This window comes from Aspergillus pseudotamarii (genome assembly GCF_009193445.1).
Source record: "Aspergillus pseudotamarii strain CBS 117625 unplaced genomic scaffold BDV38scaffold_4, whole genome shotgun sequence".
Taxonomy (NCBI): Eukaryota; Fungi; Ascomycota; class Eurotiomycetes; order Eurotiales; family Aspergillaceae; genus Aspergillus; species Aspergillus pseudotamarii.
Genome location: NW_022475018.1, coordinates 328,975 through 348,010, shown reverse-complemented (window position 1 = coordinate 348,010; position 19,036 = coordinate 328,975). Strand labels below are relative to the sequence as shown.

At 50.4% G+C, this 19,036-nt stretch overlaps 5 protein-coding genes across 5 annotated transcripts; 4 read left to right on the top strand and 1 right to left on the bottom strand.

Moving 5' to 3' along the window:
• Positions 1-103: 103 nt before the first annotated feature.
• Positions 104-2,062, top strand: BDV38DRAFT_234892 (uncharacterized protein). The gene is made up of 4 exons (XM_032053290.1): positions 104-394; positions 455-973; positions 1,040-1,117; positions 1,177-2,062. Exons 2-4 carry the CDS (start codon positions 528-530, stop codon positions 1,952-1,954), a joined length of 1,302 nt encoding a protein of 433 aa, XP_031918556.1. The 5' UTR covers positions 104-394; positions 455-527; the 3' UTR covers positions 1,955-2,062.
• Positions 2,063-3,340: 1,278 nt separating this feature from the next.
• BDV38DRAFT_267752 (putative ABC multidrug transporter) lies at positions 3,341-7,229 on the top strand (the record flags this gene model as incomplete). Its single annotated transcript, XM_032056646.1, has 3 exons — positions 3,341-5,303; positions 5,355-7,032; positions 7,112-7,229. 3 exons carry the CDS (start codon positions 3,341-3,343, stop codon positions 7,227-7,229), a joined length of 3,759 nt encoding a protein of 1,252 aa, XP_031918555.1.
• A 23-nt stretch (positions 7,230-7,252) lies between these two features.
• Positions 7,253-10,379, bottom strand: xlnD (beta-xylosidase XylA). The gene has a single exon (XM_032062490.1). The coding sequence runs from the start codon at positions 9,874-9,876 to the stop codon at positions 7,456-7,458; it is 2,421 nt and encodes an 806-aa protein (XP_031918554.1). The 5' UTR covers positions 9,877-10,379; the 3' UTR covers positions 7,253-7,455.
• Positions 10,380-13,362: 2,983 nt separating this feature from the next.
• BDV38DRAFT_294361 (beta-glucosidase H) lies at positions 13,363-16,232 on the top strand (the record flags this gene model as incomplete). Its single annotated transcript, XM_032062489.1, has 4 exons — positions 13,363-13,431; positions 13,498-13,569; positions 13,637-13,803; positions 13,865-16,232. 4 exons carry the CDS (start codon positions 13,363-13,365, stop codon positions 16,131-16,133), a joined length of 2,577 nt encoding a protein of 858 aa, XP_031918553.1. The 3' UTR covers positions 16,134-16,232.
• A 978-nt stretch (positions 16,233-17,210) lies between these two features.
• Positions 17,211-18,877, top strand: BDV38DRAFT_278017 (general substrate transporter; the record flags this gene model as incomplete). Its single annotated transcript, XM_032058622.1, has 3 exons — positions 17,211-17,337; positions 17,384-18,455; positions 18,532-18,877. The coding sequence occupies 3 exons, from the start codon at positions 17,211-17,213 to the stop codon at positions 18,875-18,877; spliced, it is 1,545 nt and encodes a 514-aa protein (XP_031918552.1).
• Between the last annotated feature and the right edge of the window lie 159 nt (positions 18,878-19,036).

Genomic DNA, 19,036 nt, shown 5'->3' with positions numbered 1-19,036 from the left:
ATAGATGACTCAACAAGAAATATGTAGATGCCTAGTAGTAGAAGTAGTAGTAGTATTTAAGTTGCTAGTTAGGGCACCATGTAGCATCACATGAGTGGATGTCGATCACTTGGACAATTCCTGATTGATCCGATTCGAGGTCGTGTCGGTTTGCCGCGGCAATGAGAGCTCAGCTGTAGCCGCCACGAAATGCAGGTCAGCCTGGGCACATTCTCAATTCCAGTCCAAGTAACGAACAGGTAGCATCATGTGGATCTTGCCGAGGAAGGTAGTACCCCATCATGGGGCACGTCCAACCCACTTTACTGGACGAACAGACCTACTAAAGCGAAAGGAAGTCATGGCCAGCAGTATCGGCATTCGCACACTAATTCTTATAGAATAGAGAAACACAGTTCGTCGCTCTTTCCTGATTGTTTGTGCCTCTGCCGTTTCGCTCACAATATGAATATAGGAATAATTTGGAGAATTCGGTGATTCGTTTATACTGCGGTAAGCTCACGCCGCGATCCCCAAACAAAGCTGATATGATCATGACGTTCCTCATGAAGAGGAAAAATGGACGAAAACCGCCGTTACCCTATACAGCGTCGCCGTTGGAGTTGCTGTGGGCCGACATTCTCCTCGTCCTCAAGAGTCTATGGAGTCTGCCGGGAATATTACTCCCGATGACCCCCTCGGGTGAGCTCGATGAATTATACCCGTCGAAAGAGAATATTGTCAATCTTATTGCCCATGTTTGTCTGGCGTTATGCCAGGTGGCTTTCTTACTGTCGGTGCTGGGATGTTTCTTGTTGATGGTGCCGGCACTGTGGATCTCCATATATGTGGTGGCCTTTGTATGGATAAACCGAGTCATCTGCGCACTTATATTCAATTATTCGGACGAGGTAATAGAATCAACAGTCCCGATCGAGGAGCGACCGGAACATGAACGGGAACGTTGGATATTTATCAATGGAGTCGCGGTCGGGTAAGTTAAGACTGTTTTCCGATTCAGATCTATCGATGTCTATGTCTCTTACCTGTGGGAATATAGACATCATTGGTTGCAAAATAACATCGACCGGCTTGCCTATACTTTTGGCAGGAAAGTCATTGGCGTACATAATCCAACGTACGCTCTCCCCTCATGGCAGTGATCTGAGCAACGTGCACATGATAACGCCATTATAGGGACGGCATCGTATTCGATGTAATCGAGTGCTTGATCCAAAGGAACTTTACATTCGCAACTCCGGATACAAGAGATGGTTATGCCATCACCAAAGCGACACTGTTGAATCCGAAATATGAGAAAGTGGTCCTGATCTTGCACAGCCAAGGTGGCATTGAGGGAAGTCTCATCATCGACTGGCTCCTGGACGAACTACCTGAAAGCGTCCTTCGCAAACTCGAAGTATATACGTTTGGCAACGCTGCCAACCACTTCAATAACCCGTACAAATCGCTTTCGGGCTCCCGGGAGCTGCCCGGTAGAGGCTCAACGACATCAGATCAGGATGCCTCGGTGCAAGTGGGGAAGAGTGTTCTCCATATTGAGCACTATGTCAATGCTTTCGATTTTGTATGTGTTTGGGGGGTACTGCAATTTGCCAGAGTTCCAAACCGCTATATGGGTCGAATCTTTGTACGGTCGGGTTCGGGTCACCAGCTAAACCAGCACTATCTAGACATGATGTTCACGTTAGGACCAGACAGGAGGGTCCTTGACACCAATGAGTTTATGGAAATGGGGGCGAGAACGGTCGAGTATGAGAAAATCCTACCGAAACACGTCAGACACGAGAGGAATGAGGTGCTCGTCACCAACAAGCGCCCGTCGGATCCCAACAGAACAACCCCTGCGATCCCACTTGGACTTGGAAGTCAACACGAGGAAAGGCCGGTGAAGGTCAAAGATCTCAGCCGGTTATGGCAGTATCGCAATGGTGGTTCGCCTGTGGATGGGTGATATAACGGTGTATAGATAGGAAGGGTTTGGCTCCACCTTGCTTCTTGTTAAGTATTTTGATTTCCCCCTATTTTACCCTAGGCATTTCTATAGAGAGGAGAACATTCCATATCATAATACAATATGAAAAATGTATTACCTGAATATATCCATGGGACTTTTTGACTCCACTTGAACCAGGGATAAGCAAAGGAACGGAACCACGGAATGTGGGCAGGTTGGCCGAAACTCCGACGGCGATCCGATTCCAAAAAGTTCTTCGCTTCTGACTCACCCCGTCGAATCTTTAATGGGCCAGTCAGATTGTTCATAATTCAGCTCAAACACCACATTTTATTGTGTGTGGAGTTAGCGTAGGATGGACACCCCTCTTATCATTCTTCAAGACCGATAGGACAGGCCCCACAAGTCCCCCGGACCGCTAATTAAATGGTGGGAGATTGAGAACGCGAAGACGCGACCTGGGTCAATTGCAACTGTAGGCCAAGGCGAGTTAATGTGTGCCACTTACATGATTGTGTCGTCCTCATCTCGTTACGAACGCGCATGATGTCGGACTTCTTCATGGGTTTTCAGCAGGTCATCGGCCCCTCGCTATCGCAGCTCGGAAGGGAAGAGGGTGGTGTCTATGATTCAGATGACGGTCTAGTGAAGAGGTCGGTTCATATTAATTAATCTCTATTGGGAAATTGCTAACTGATTTCCAGGCGCCTCTGGCAATACCGAACGCAGAGGATCTCAGCTTTCATGGCCACAGGTAACTTGCATCTTGCAGCTGTCTTGTTATCATGTGTAGGACTACTTCTGGCGTTGGGACTGCGTTATGCAACTCGTTCCGGTAGATCAAAATCTCAGATTTCTGCAGACCGTCTAAATGAAGATCTGCCAATTATTGTTTCGTTACCCTTTGCATTCTTGCATTTGGCTGCTGCAATAGCTGCTTGTTGTCTCGGCTGGATCGATGCTCAACATGCAGAGAACTGGAAACAACCGACCGCGGTGAGCTATGCGGTAGTATTGGCACTGATGCAGTTCTGCTTCAGGAATGAGCGGACTCGGACTCACCTATATCGCCATGTTAATGCAGTTACTCTTGCAATATTACTGTTAGCATGCACCCAGGACCTACTTCCATTGTTGATTGTCGGGGCGACGTCTGGCCTAAGTGGGATCAGGGGTGGCGTCATAGCCTGTCTCACGGCTGTGTTGATAGTCGCAGCTGCAACCCCCCGACCACGTCGTTGGTTTGTCCCTGATACAGAAAACGAAGAAACGTACCCGGTCGAAGAGGTGTCGCCTGAAGAGACCTGTTCTTTGTTCTCATACTATTGCTCATACGAATGGCTGACATATGTGATCTTGCGGGGCTGCCGGAGGGACCTAACGATGGATGACCTCCCTCCTTTACCCTCGTATGATGAACCTTCCAAGTGGCTAAAAAAAATAAAGAGGCAGCGTCTCAAAGGTGGAAAGACATTTCGAACCCTGTGTAGGTTGCTTAAGACTGAAATCAAGAGCATGATGTGCTGGTCGTCAATCACTGCAGTTCTGGACTTTGTCGCACCGTATTCAATGCTGCGACTGCTTGCGTACCTGGAAAACCCAGACGATGCCATCCTTCATCCAGCCCTGTGGGTGGCCCTGTTATTTATCGGACCAATGTTGCGGTCACTCTGTTATCAGCAATACATCTTCACGGCTACTCGACTTCTTGTTCGAGTCAATGTGTCGCTGGTACAGGAGATCTATCAGACCGCAATGCGGTCGTACCTGTACGATGATTCCATCGTCGAAACTAGTACAGAAGATCGCCCGAAGTCCTCTCGAAAGATGAGAGATTCCGCGAAAGGAGCACCAAAGTCTAGCCAAGCTAACATAACCAGTTTGATGTCGTATGATGTGGACGCCATATACAACTCGCGAGACATCTTTTTCGTGGCCACTGCAGCCCCAATAGCCACCACAGTTGCTGTGATCTTCCTCTATCGAATGCTGGGGTGGCCATCACTGTTTGGGGTCTCTGCACTTCTGTGTCTGTCTCCTCTCCCTGCCTTAGCCTCCCGTAGGGTTTCACGCATCCAGAGATCTGTGATGCAAGCTACAGATGTTCGACTCTCTAAAATATCCGAGTACTTGAACTCCATACGAACTCTGAAATACTTTGGGTGGGAGCATGCTGCAATGAAATCTATCAACGAAGCTCGAGGCGTGGAACAACGCCGCCTCTGGAAGCGGAGTGTGTATGCTGCTGCCATTTCAATGGCGGGCGACCTGTTACCGATGGTGAGCTTGCTAGTCATGTTTTCTGTCTTTGTGCTATTCACAAATGACACCTTGCGAGCCGCAACGGCCTTTACATCCCTGTCGATCATGGAGACCTTGCGCTCCCAATTCGTCTGGCTGTCAAACATCAGCAGAGCTTCTGCCCAAGGAGCAGAATCGCTGCGGCGAGTCGACCGCTTCTTCGATACTGCAAGGGAAATCAAACAACACCCCGAAGGGCCATTGGAGCTTAAGAATGCAACATTTCGCCGAACCCCTATTGCTGCTTTTAGATTACATGATGTTTCGGTTCGCTTCAGGCCGCGTGCCCTGAACGTAGTGACAGGCCCCACTGGAAGTGGAAAGACTTCTTTATTACTTTCTTTGCTGGGAGAAACTGTACTCGAATCGGGAACGGCCTCCTGTCCACGAGATGTGGCTTATGTACCACAAGCTCCCTGGCTCCAGAATGACACGATTCGGGAAAACATCACCTTCTTCAGCCCATTTGACAAAGCCCGCTACAACGCAGTTGTCGAAGCGAGCGGTTTGATTCAAGACCTCCAACAGCTGCCGGCTGGAGATGCTACTATCGTGGGCGAAAAGGGTACGTCACTTTCCGGTGGCCAAAAACAACGAGTATCCTTGGCGAGGGCTTTATATTCGCAATCCTCCACACTCCTACTGGATGATATCTTCTCTGCACTTGACACTCATACCACTACGCTGGTTTACGACAAGTGCTTCCGTAGTGGCCTGCTCTCAGATAGAACGGTTGTTCTTATCACACATTACTCAGCCGCTCTGCAGGATGCCGAACTGCTTGTACGGCTCGATCATGGCAAGGCATCTACTGTAGAAACACCTTGGAGCCTTCCCCAAGCCCTTCTGCAGCGTACGCGCTGCAGTACACCCGCAACCGATACAGATTCCATGTCCTTAGGTAACCCGCCAATAGTAGAAGAATCCCTTGATGCTCCTTCAGAGCCTACAACCACCATTGCCCCTGCACACGAGCAGCAAAGTCCACAGGTAGGACGCATAGCAAAGGAAACCTCAGCGACTGGGCGTGTGCCGCGCACCTTAGGTATGTTACTCCCCGCAATATTCCCAAAACACACCTGACCATTTTCTCAAGCCCTACAATACATTCTCTTATTCGGTGGACCTTGCTACGCACCGCTCGCAATGGCTGTAACAATCGCAGTGCAATTTGCTTACTTTGCGATCACCTACTGGCTCTCTATTTGGATGGGTGCATACGAAAAGTACGAGAACCCAAATTCCCTCTACTATTTAGGGGTCTACGCCGCAGCGATCATCCTCTTCCTGTTGCTGCAGCTCAGTGGCAATCTCCTCTATCAGTACGGAAGTTGGATAGCTGCAAAGAAGATGCACAGGCGGCTAGTGACCGCGGTCCTATCCGCCCCCATTTCCTGGTTCGACCAGAATCCAATCGGACGGCTGATTAACCGGTTTGGAAACGATACCCGGTCTCTAGACACAGTTTTGATAGATTGGCTGCGGATGTCAATCGAGAACGGGTTGCGTTTCTTGCTTCGCATTGCCAGTGTTGCCTCGATCATGCCTATCTTTGCTCTTCCGGCGGCTGTTATATGCACTATTGGGTTCGTCATCGGAGAGATGTACACGCGCACTCAAGTCTCCATCAAGCGGCTGACATCCATCAACTACTCTCCTGTGTTTTCACATTTTACTGATTCTCTGTCCGGCCTGTGCGTGATTCGTGCCCGCAAGGATATGGATCTGGTATTCCAGCGGCTACTCGCCGAGAAGCTGGCTGTCCATGCCCGCTCCGCAGAAACGCAATATAATTGCAACCGTTGGATATCCGTCCGCTCAGATTTATGTGCCGCGTCCGTTGCAGCCGCGGCGGGCTGTGTGGCCTATTTTTGGTCCGGACCAGCAGGGCTGGTGGGCTTCTCATTGACCAACGCCATTGGCCTCAGCCAGAATATCCTGAACTTAGTACGAACAATGAACGAGCTGGAGGTCGAGCTGAACTGTTTCCAGCGGGTGCGTGAATACGCGGATATCGAGCCAGAGGAGCACCTGAGTGAAGACCAAGCAAAATCCTCAGTCGTCCCAGCCAGCTGGCCTACATCCGGCCGTGTCGAGTTTCACAACGTCACCGCGCGATACCAGGAAGAAGGGCCAGACGTCCTACGCAATGTGTCTTTCGTCGCGAATCCAGGGGAGCGTATTGGCCTCGTCGGCCGCACAGGAAGTGGCAAGAGCACCCTTGGACTATCCTTACTGCGATTCGTGAACATCGCGTCGGGCCAGATAACCATCGACGGAGTCGACATCACCAAGATCTTCCTGAACCGGCTTCGCGCTAGCGTAACCTTGATCCCGCAAGAACCAGTCCTCTTCTCCGGGGATGTTCACTCGAATCTCGACCCATTCGGCGAATCCAGCGAAACAGAACTTGCCTCTGCCCTGGGAGCTTGCACCTCCATCCACGTCCCTGACGGCAGCGACCAGACGGACCACGCCCATCCCGCCAAAACGACCCGCCCTCTCACTCTGGATACGCCTGTGGCGGCTAACGGCGAGAACTTCAGCCAAGGCCAGCGTCAAGTGCTCAGTCTTGCACGGGCCATGTGTCGACGATCCAAGGTCGTGCTGTTGGACGAGGCGACGGCGTCTGTCGATCATGAAACGGACATGCATATGCAGCGTGTTCTGAGGGAGATGTTCCCCGATTGTACCATCATCGCTATTGCGCATCGACTGAGGACTATTATGGATTATGATCGGGTACTTGTTATGGTTGACGGGGAGATTGTTGAGTATGTTTTTGTTCCTCATTGTGTTCATCTAATTTCCAGTGGCTTGTAGAATTGGATTGATACTAACGGATAATCATAGGAATGACACGCCCGCCAACCTCGTCAAGAAGGAAGGTGTCTTCTGGGATATGTTACGCAACACAGGCGAGTATGATGAGCTCGTTCAAATGATTGAGACAAAGCCTTCTACTTCGTGAAGAAGCACAATTACCACAAAAACAGAACAATGATGCATTATAAAATCTTTAACGGAGGAAACCACAGTTATAACGTCTTAAGAGTGTTTCAAAATTTGGAGCCAGCCACGTTTAGATCACCATGAAATTGCATATAGAATGAACATAGTATCATAAAAGCAGTATTCTATCTTCGTAACCTTCTAGCAAGTCACATCATTACATCCGAATAATTCTTCCCTCCGATCTACTGCGGCGCAATCAACTGCTCCTCCTTAGGCCACTTGAACAACACAGCCTTCTCCCCCGTGAGCGTAAAGCCCAAGACCACATCTCTCTCATTATTCAACGCCACCTCATACCGACCAGGATACAACACACGATTACCCAACTCATCAGTACGAGCCAGACTATCCACCGTCACCGGAATGACCATCGTCTTGGACGACCCAGGCTCCACAGCACTCAACCGATCAAACCCAACCAGCCACTCATTGGGATACGGCGCCGGGCCAGCCGTCGTCGTATTGACAAACGCCATAGCAGTATAATCCGACACTCGGTCTCCAGTATTGGTAACATCCACCGTGAAATTAAACAACGGCATCTGCTCCACCAACTTATACCCGGGATGCGGGCGGGCCAGAACATCCTCAATATTGAACGACGTGCGATTCTTATTCCCACCCGCAGCAGCAGAAACACGAAAGCTAGTATAAAAGAGCCCATGCCCGAACTCATAAACCGGCGTCCCAGTATACCACATATACGTCTGACCCGGATTCGACCCATTCGGTCTCAGACCCATATCAATAGCCGGGAACACCTCGGCATAGTCAGCCGGGTACTGAGTCGTAACGAGCCTAGCTGCCGGGGCGCGTTCGCCCGTGATAATATCCCTGAGGGCTAGCCCACCCGACTGACCCGGGTATCCGCCCCAGATGAGGGCGTTGACGTTCTTGTTTGCTTTCAGGGCGGAGGAGTCGACTTGGCCGGCGCCCATTTGGAGGACGATGAGGGGTTTGTTTAGGTCTGCTAGTTTTGTGATGAGGGAGAGTTGGTTGGCGGGCCAGGTGATGTTTGCGCGGTCTTGGGTTTCGGTTTCGAGGGTGTTGTCGATGCCGCCGGCGAAGATGATGAGGTCGGCTTCTTGAGCGGTGGTGAGGGCGTCGGATTGCGAGTGGGGCGTGGGGTCGGTGGTTGTATTTGTGCCTATTGCGTAGGTGACTTTGTATCCTTCGGAGGAGGAGGATTGTTGGAAGGCTTGCAGCGGGCTGATTAAGTAGGGGGCTGGGCCGTAGTAGTTGCCTTGCATTTGGGTGGTTGCGTTGGCCCAGGGTCCGATTAGGGCGATGGTGGTGGTGGTGCGATTTAATGAGGTGGTGGTGGTAGAGAGGGGGAGGATGCCGTCGTTCTTGAGTAGGACGATACTTTGGGCGGCGGCTTCGTAGGTGAGGTTCTGGGCGTTTGTGGATAGGACGTCGGACCAGGATATGTTGCGGTACGGGCTGGTTTTGGAGTCGAAGTAGCCGGCGCGGATGAGGTTGGTGTAGAGACGGGTGACGCCTCGTTCCAGGTCTTGTCGGGAGACTTCTTGGTCGTGGAAGGATTCTTGGAAGTGACGTGGGTAGGAAACGCCGCAGTCGATGTCGGTTCCTGCGCGGATGGAGTCTGCGGCTGCGGTGGACTCGTTGGCAGCGTAGCCGTGGGGGTTGAAGACGTTGTAGACTGCGCCGCAGTCGCCGGAGACGTAGCCGTCTTCGACGAAGTCGAAGGAGTCGCGGAGGAGAGTTTGCAGGAAGAAGGAGTTGGAGCAGCTGGGGACGCCGTTGACGGCGTTATAGGAGCACATGACGCTGTGGACTTTGGCGTCGCGGGAGGCGACGAGGAATTGTGGGGTGTAGTATTCGGCCAGGTCTTGCTGGGTGATTTGCATGTCGTTGCCGAGCCGGGAGTGGTTGGCCCAGTTCTCGATGTCGTAGCCGGCGTAGTGTTTGGCGGTTGCGATGAGTTTGAGTGGGTTGGCATCGACGCCGCCTTGGATGCCGGTGATGTATTCGTATGCGTAGGTGGAGGCGAGGCAGTAGGCGTCTTCGCCGGGGGTTTCCTGGCCGCGGCCCCAGACGGGGTGGCGGAAGGTGTTGATGTTGGGGGAGTAGACGTCCAGTCCGAAGCGGCCGGCATTCATGAAGGCGCGTCCTTGCGTGGAGATGATGGTGGCAATCTGGTGAATTAGGGTGCGGTTGAGGGCAGCCATGGTCGAGATTGGCTGCGGGAAGGAGGTGGACCAGCTGAAGTCGCCGGCGTCGCTGAAATCGGCGTGGGCGACACCGTGGAGAGCTTCATTCCACACCTGATATGCGGGCAGGCCGATTCTAGGGGCACCATGACCTGTGTTGGCGGTGTTGTTTACGAGCTCCTCGAAGGTCAGAAGGGAGACAAGGGCGGCAGCTCGATCATGGGGTTTTGCCGAAGTGTCGCAGACCAGAGTCTTGCTCAGAGGACCACTTTCGCAGTCTGGAAAGGATGTGCCACCGGTCTCCAGACATTCGGGGAACAGGTCTGGATTAGCTTCGGTGTTGTAGTCGACGTAGCTTTGGTTTGCTTGACCAAGAGCGGTCGGCAAGAGGGCCGCCAGGACTGCGACGATAGATGCTGCACCAGGCATGATGGCAATTGTCGGCGGTACAATGCTGCAGCTGCACTTTTCACCTGTAGCCCGGCAGTGGGCTGCGATTTATAGCCTTGGGCAATTGCATTCTCAATGGCAAGGGGAGCTAGCTGTCTTCCTTGAGCTGTGTACGTCACTGTCACCTATCTCTGGGTAAAAAGTCGGCATTGCCCCAGCATCTCCAGCATTTTACTTCCAACCCCACAGATGAAGTCCCGAATCGAGAAAGTCCCGCAGCCGATCATCTCGTCCGACGCGGGGATATTCCGATATCTGCATAACCACCCAATCCATTCAGGCTAAATTGCACGGATATGAATCATGGCCCGGAGTCGGGCCAGAGAATCTGAGCAATGCCGACATGATAAGCCATTCGAAAGCGGAGTTATACATAAAACATATTCCCATTGCCGGACAATCTTCGGGTCAGGCAGCTGAGTTGGCGATGTTTAGTCTTTCTTCTTTAGCCTGAACACCTACACAGACATAGCTTATCCATGAAAAAGCTCATGGAGTAATAGTACGCCTTGTGTATCCAGAATTTATTTCCCAGCTATTTCAATCTCGGGTAAAAGAATCATTCCATATTGCCGGGTTTAAGCCCATCCCAGAGTCAGTCTGTATTCCATTCAAGTCTAGAAGCACTTTGTCAGCGGGCCTCTCAGCGAAAGTCTTTTTAATGCGAATTTCTATGAGGCTCACATTCTATTCACCGTGGATTAAGACTAATTGCATTTACTTCCATGTAATTCCTTCCACGGCATGCGCAATGAATAGCACAACTCGTGCATGAGAAGATGGATCGCTGATGTTGATTAACTTTCCAGCGATAGGCTATCCGCCGAAAACCATATAGGGGTTACTGCTAAGCTTTTGGCTTCTAAATAACCTCTTCGTATAAGACTGCACGGACACGTCTCTTTTGGCTCATGATGCTGAAATTGCGTTTGCTTCGGGGCAATTTTCCCCCGAAGCCCGAGACTCTTCAGGTTAAGTATTTATTTGCGATGCCTACTCGGACGTTGTGCAGGAATTCATGCTTTCAACGATGTAATGCTATCCATCTCCCAGATCTAATATAGCATTCTAATGCTCGCCATTGTCGGAGCAGGTGGAAACTGTACGGGACAACACCCAGCGTACACACCAGCTAAAGGTGTGCCAACCATTTCATAATGTTACGCAATCCTCACAACCCACTTAGCCACTGTTATCTAGCATCGGCCATCAATTTATTGAGGAATTCTTGCCAATCCCGGCAACTGCATGTTATTAGAGACGAGATATACGCCCTCTCCATTGACACAGGCGATGTTATCAAGCCAGACTTAGCTCAGGTCTTGTAGGGCATGAGTAAAGACCTGAAGCGAACAACCTTTGTATAGCAGTAATTATCTCAAGCAAGGAGAGTTTATGCGCTGTAGTCGCTTCCACGTCGATGCATTCCTTTGTTTAGGACTACCAGAACAGCTTCAAGTTGTCGGTTGTAGTCGTGGGGATGATTACTTTACTGAAACTTCCCCAAGCCCCACTGCAAAAATTCCCATCAAATTCACTTGGGAGTCTGGAAATTCAATGAAGATAACAGCACGCGATGAAACTGCCGCCAGTTAGCTCTGCGGCTTTCCGCTGCCGGAATATCAGACATGGGTAGTTGAGAGAAGTACACCCCAACGATCACCTGGGCTGACCTAAATATTAGAAGCTTAATGCACTACGTATAAATAGCTAAAGATTAGTATTAGTCTTCTGTATATATAATGTATTTTTATTTTGGTGCTGTGGGTGAGTTGGTCGTGGAAGGTCCTGTTCTCCCAGCGCGATACATCGGGGCTGGTCCTCCGACACCTTTGCAATGTCACGCCTATGATACCATTTTCATACATCGCTCTGGATAGGATTCCTGTGACTGCAACTGGTAAGACCAATCGACGTAAATTGCGGCAGATGGCAGCTTCATGGGCAGTTGAGCAGCTGGTTAATCACCACGTATCACACCTATAATAACGGATACTAGCACCTTGGTGCTCAATACTAGTCTAGTTTAGGAGAATAAATAGATCATGCATATGTTTAAATTGCTGTTTACGTATTAATTGTATTGGTGTCTTTTTATACCCTAATGCATGAAAAGCCTTCCTCCACTTCAGTTTCTCGCCCTTGATCCACCCGTTTCGCGCAGTACGTCGCCCATGGACTTGCTCGATTGCGGAAGGCATAAAAGTGGGCAAAGTCCCCTGACTAGTTTCACTTCTAGTGCTATATGACTCTTACACATGCTATATTCCTTTAGTCTTACGGACAAAATTATCCCTTTGACTCCGAGAATTCAAACTCAGCTTTAGCAGGTGATGATTGCTAAATCTATATACTACAGTATATTCCCACATAATGAGTTTATTTACGCTTGTATCGGCTCATAAATTATTATTGTAAGGTAGGTAACGTATCTATCTACTGTATAAATTAACTATATATCTAAGGTTTTTTTAAAGGAGCGAGGAGGTTTGTGACTAACACATTTCATTCTCACAGAGTCACAGACTTAAGGATCCCCTTTGTCTATAAGATTTTAAGTACTCTCTTGTTAGGCAGCGAGACTCCTCCGTTTGCTTATACCTATTTCTATAAGCGCTCCCCTTTGACATGTGTGAATAAGATCGGGATGATTAGATCCAATTGCTCATTCCCGTCCCATTTCAATCCATGTCTCTCAGAGAATTAGTAGAGACTATATTAAAAGCTCTGAAGATTTTTATACTAAGCGGTGCCTTACCTTTAGGTTTAGTGCCGCCTTGGCGGGGGAACCCGCGGGGAGGAGCTGAACCCTAACTCATCCTGGGCTTGTACTGAGCTATCCATTCGACTATCCTTATTGTCCTCCTTCTAGCCTCATTGAGCCTCGAGTCTCTAAGTCATAAATAGCCCACTAACATATATGATATAGACTACTATATATTTAGTATCACAGGCACAAGGAGTGGTAACTTGAATCCGCCCTATTGTGTCGGGCAGCACCAGGAGACACCGGGAAACCTCCTGAAGCCGTTCAGTACTGGCCCCATTAGATGTAAATATGAGAAGCGGGACAATCCAATATCATGAAGACGCGGTTTATGAATTCCAATGTTTGGGCAGATTAAGGAAGATTACGCGCGACATCATGTATTGGCATACCACAGACCACAGGTGACTGTGGGCTAGTCTTAAAAAGGTAAGAAAGGCAACTGCCGAAGATTAGCCGGCGCATCCAAGCGACTTGGCATACGATCACAACTCGCAATCATTACTGACCCCATGGAGCTCCACGTTCTGCCGTGGACATCCGTCGTGTGGGGGAATAGCCTGGCTCCTGAGTTCAAGGAGAAGCGACGTCGGCATTCCCGATGGCAGAATATAAAAGGGCGCTTCGTTCGTGGCACTTCCAGCTCCGATTGAAATCAACTCCCAAGTTGTTCTAGGTCGTTTAACAGTTCGTCCATCATGGCATTCAAAAATATTGAACCCGGGAAGATAGAGAAGCTTCTCGCGACATTGACCCTAGAAGAAAAGGTACATTTACCTGTCATTGCTTACGGACTAAACAGGAGGATTTACTGATCACAAATGGGCCGCTAGATTACTTTGTTGGCCGGGAAGGACTTCTGGCAGACTGCGGATTTCCCAGAAAAGGGTGTTCCTTCTGTAAAGGTTTGCTCACTTCAGTCGCAGTATCAATGAATGATCCCCACCCGGACTGACCAGTGCATTCATATAGACCTCGGATGGACCAAACGGGGCACGGGGTGCCGCTTTCAAAGGGGGCACAACATCAGCATGCTTTCCTGCATCGTGCCTGCTCGCTGCAACATGGGATCGCCAAGCTGTCAGAAAAATCGGAAGAGCACTCGCAGACGAGACGCGATCAAAAGGAGCAAGAGTTCTGTAAGCGAGGTCTACGGCGGCAAGTTGTGGCGCGTAAGCATGATGTACTGATAATACCCAGGTTGGCACCCACCGTCTGCCCTCATCGCCACCCCCTTGGAGGCCGCAATTTCGAGTCATTTTCTGAGGACCCGTTCCTAGCTGGGAAAATGGCGGCGCAGTACATCCACGGTCTGCAAGACAATGGGGTTGCTGCTACCATCAAGCACTATGCAGTCAATGAGCAGGAGACCTGCCGTTTTACCGTCAACGAAATTGTCGGAGAACGTGCTCTACGAGAAATTTATTTGAAGCCATTCGAAATCGCCATCAAGGAGGCCAATCCTCTGGCCGTCATGACAGCTTATAACCTTGTCAACGGCACCCACGCCGATTCACACAAATTCCTACTGCAAGACGTTTTACGGGGCCAATGGGGCTGGGACGGCGTAGTCATGAGTGACTGGGGCGGTACTAATTCAACCGTTGACTCCTTAAACGCGGGTTTGGATCTGGAGATGCCCGGGCCACCGCGGTGGCGTAAGGTGGAAGATGTGGTCACTGCCGTGGAGTCTGGAGCCGTATCGCACAAGACGATCGATGACCACGCGCGCAGGATTCTTGAGCTCTTGGCGAAGCTTAACTGCTTTGAAGATCCGACCATTCCAGAAGAACAGGCCATCAATCTGCCAGAGCATCAACGTTTGATCCGTTCCGTGGGTAGTCAGGGCGTCGTCCTTCTCAAGAACGATGAAGGTGTGCTGCCTTTGAAAAAGGAGCGGCTGGCCAATAAAAAGATCGCCTTACTCGGCTTCGCGCGAGAAGGTCTTATACATGGCGGTGGAAGTGCCAGTGTTAATGCTCACTACCGCGTCACTCCAGAGGAAGGTCTACGGGCTGCATTGGGCGACACAGTGGAGTTTGACTTTGCTAAAGGTGCCAGCACCTTCCGTCAGCTGCCTTTACTCGGCGAAGGTGTGGTGAGCCTAGACGGAAAGCCTGGCTGGACGCTAGAATTCTTCGACCAGGAGGAACCCACTGGCAAGCCGGCTTCGACAAGCGATAGTGCGCTGCCTACTTATATACCCATCTTCGTTAAGGAGAAGTGGGGAAGCCTTCGAGCTACCGCCCGCTTCACGCCCTCGCACAGTGGATACCACTACTTCGGCATGTCCGGGCTGGGACCTTCGAAGGTTATGATCGATGGGAAGTTACTCTATGATCAGAGGGACAATTGCCCGGACTCCATGGCGTTCCTCCTGGGGGGCGTGGAAGAGCCCGAGGTTCAATTTAGTTTCGAGGCCGGCACGACCTATACCATTGAAGTCACAACAGTCAAGCCCAGCTCTAAAAGCGGACTTGCTATGCTCGACGGTTTGATCGGCTTCCGCCTCGGATTCATGACGGAGCAGGAGCATGACCGAGACTTGCTTTCGGAAGCAGTCGAGGTGGCTAAAAACTCTGACATTGCTATCATTTTCACCGGCCATACTCCTGACTGGGAGACGGAAGGCCAGGATCAAAAGAGCTTCCATCTTCCTAGCAATGGCTCCCAGGATCGGCTGGTAGAAGCAGTTGGCGCCGCAAACCCCAACACCATTGTCGTCAACAGCACCGGAGTCGCAATAGCTATGCCCTGGCTGGACAAGGTCAAGGCCGTTGTTCAGGCCTGGTTCCCGGGCCAGGAAGCGGGCAATACCATTGCCGATATCCTTGTTGGAGCAGCCAACCCTTCCGGCCGACTGCCAATGTCCTTCCCCCACAGAGTCGAGGATGCTCCCGCACATGGCAATTTCCCAGGTGAGTATACCGAGAACGATGGCAACCGCCAACTCCAGGTCCAGTACGCGGAAGGTGTCTTTGTCGGCTATCGACACTACGACCGATCAGAAGAAAACCGTGGCAAAGTTCTTTTCCCATTCGGCTATGGTCTATCCTACACCACTTTTGCGCATGCCAACCATAAGGTGGACGTTACCAGTGACGGTACTGTTCAAGTGGGCATAGATGTGACAAACACTGGCTCTTATGCCGGGGATGATGTTGTTCAGGTCTACGCTGGCAGCAAGGAGGTGGTTCCCGAGAATCCGGTCAAAGAACTTGTTGGTTTTGCAAAGGTCCATCTGGAGCCGGGCGAGACCAAGACTGCTAGTATTGCTTTTGATATTTATCAGCTTGCACACTTCAGCGAACAGAGTGGCAAGTGGGAATTACAAGCTGGTGACTATCAGGTGTCGACCGGTAAGTCCGTGACAGATATTACCGGACAGGCCATAATTACACTTGGACCTGAGCTTTGCAAACTGCTGGAAGAGAAGACTCGGGATGCTCGCGTGGGTACAAAGCTGTGAGCTATTATAACGAAGTTCACCGAATTTGAATGTATCTTAATCAACCTTAAGACCTATATATAAGGGAGCTAAGGTCTCCTACTTGGAGTTGTAGTGTTGCGCTTTACCACTTACTTGCTTAATCCCGGGCCTATAAGCCATGATAAGTCATCTTGATGGACAATATCGGCAGGATAAAATGCAGCCATGATCCCAATAAGCCGGGTGTTTCTTCATCCCAATCTCTAGAAGTGCTTGTAGGTTCAGAAATAAATTTGACGGTGAAAGAATATCATCCCTAACTCTGTTCACATTCTTTGGCCTGTGTTTCGGAGAGACAGCAAGTCCAATAATCCAAGTTAATCCCAGCCACGGACAGATTCCGGCCGGAAGTCATATATCAAGGCACACACTACCAGCATGAAACCTTATCAATGCGGTGAGAATGTGTTTTCAGCTGTGGAGAAAAGCAGCGGGACTTTGCTACAGCCACACTGGCTTCGTTCCTGTCCGCCAAGCTCCGATAAAGCGTCCTTCCGGGCCTTTAGGGTTGCCTCCAAGCCGACCTCGGAAATACATTCCTGTACATACGTATTTCCTGTCTGTGGAATTGTCTACAGAACTGCGTGAGTATATGTAAGCAACAGGACACTGAGGCGCTCGTCTTTATTTCCTCAATTGACACTGGCTCAATTGTCTCACGCTGCTAAAGCGGCAGGTTTTCGGAAGGCATTGGGGCATGATTGGTGACAATACTTGTTCCATTGTATACATCACCTGGCGGCATGCAAGGTACCATTGCTTCGGTACCCCCTTACCAGGAAGTGCCGTCCTCCACACCAGGCAGCCGGCACATTGGGGAGAAAATCTTGGCCCTGCAGGTTCATTGGTGTGCCGCTAACGTGGAGTTAAATCTTCGCGGGGAGGAACTTCCCCACACTTTCTCCGCATTACGGGATATCGCTTGATGCACTGCAACCCGGAAGAACTTCGGGTAAACCCCCGAGTCCAGACTGGACGCAGGGTATAAGATCTCAATTATCAATCAGCGTAGAGTGTTCTGCTTCCTATACTCCTGCAAATTGACCTCCATTCGAAATGACAGTAGAGACTTGTCAGAACGACGATCCTGGACCGGTGGCCTCTGTTCCTGCAGAGCTTCCCTGGTGGAAAGATCCCAAGTTACGCCGTCTCAATTTCTGCCTCATATCAATGACGCTTTTCTGTAAGGGGCTTTCCGTCAATTATCGACCAAGTATTGATTTATCTAGCCTCCTCCAACGGTTTCGATGGCTCTCTGGTGAATGGCCTTCAGTCTCTGGATAGTTGGCTAGAGTTTATGCAAATGCCATCGAGTACCTGGCTCGGCTTCATAAACGCTATATACGCAGCAGGAGCAATCTTCTCCTCAATGGCGGCCGGATGGGCGTGCAACCAGTTTGGACGGAAACCGACTATATGGATAGGAGTTTTGATTCTCGCGGTGGGATCACTCCTTGGGGCCTTTGCTCCTAATGACACCGTATTTATAGTATCACGCGTCTTCATCGGTCTTGGTTCTGGCTGTGTCAGCGTCCCCGGGCCATTATTGTTGGGCGAGATTGCGTACCCTGCTCATCGAAGCGTTACAAGTGCTCTGTTTATGGTAGGGTATTATGGCGGCTCTGTTGTTGCGTCTTGGGTGACGTTCGCTACCAGAACTTACAGCAGTTCGTGGTCATGGAGACTGCCCACGCTCTTGCAGATCCTCCTCCCTGTTGCGGCAATTCCAGGATTCATCATGACCCCCGAGAGTCCTCGTTGGTTAATCGGAACTGGCCGCGTGGAAGAAGCCCGGGAGAAGCTTGCGCTGTTGCACGCCGCTGGCGATATCACTGCGCCCTTGATAACATCCGAGGTCACCGAGATCCATGCAGCCATCACAGCCGAAAAAGAAGCCTCGTCGTCTTCCAGCTACAAGGACATGGTCAAGACACCGGGGAATCGGCATCGTCTTCTTATTACAGTCACCCTAGGTATTTTCAGCCAATGGTCTGGAAATGGCGTCGTGTCCTACTATCTGGCTCTGGTGTTGGATTCCGTTGGGATCTCAAAAACAAAGGATCAGCTACTTATATCTGCCTGTTTACAAATCTGGAACCTGATCTTCGCTGCAATCGGTGCAACGTTGGTCGAACGGGCAGGTCGCCGTGCTCTTTTCCTCACCTCTGCCGGTATAATGCTTGTCGGTTATATTACAATTACTGGTCTGTCCGGTTCCTTTGCAACGACTGGTTCTGTACCGATAGGAACGGCAGTCATTCCCTTCATCTTTATTTTCTTCGCTGGCTACGACATTGCACTGTAAGTTCACTATCTCGCTCTCTCATTGCTTGGACGTACGTTATAGATCACCCCCTAACCTTGCTTTGCTCGATAGATCCCCACTGCTCACTGCGTATCCGTGTGAAATCTGGCCATTCGCTCTCCGATCGCGTGGTCTCTCTGTCGTCTGGATCTCTGCAACCTGTGCCCTGATCTTCAATACTTTTGTCAACCCCATTGCCCTCGATGCCATCGGATGGAAATACTATTTCGTCTTTGTTGCCGTCCTCGCCTGCTACGCCTTCACTTCCTATTTCTTCTATCCTGAAACTAAAGGGTATAGCCTGGAGCATATGGCATTGATCTTCGATGGGGAGGCGGCGGCTATCGGTGAGAATCACGATAAGTTGGAACTTAAGGATCAAATGGAAGGGGATGTCGTAGAGATTGAACGCGTGTAACTTGCTTGTTCCTACTATACGGACATGCAGGAGCGAATTCACCATGTCAACAATTAGATTCAACATACATCAGCTATCATCGGTCATTCAAAACGTAAACCCTCATAATTGCCCGCCGAGAAAAGCAGATCATGCTGTGCTCATATATTAGGAGTGGCT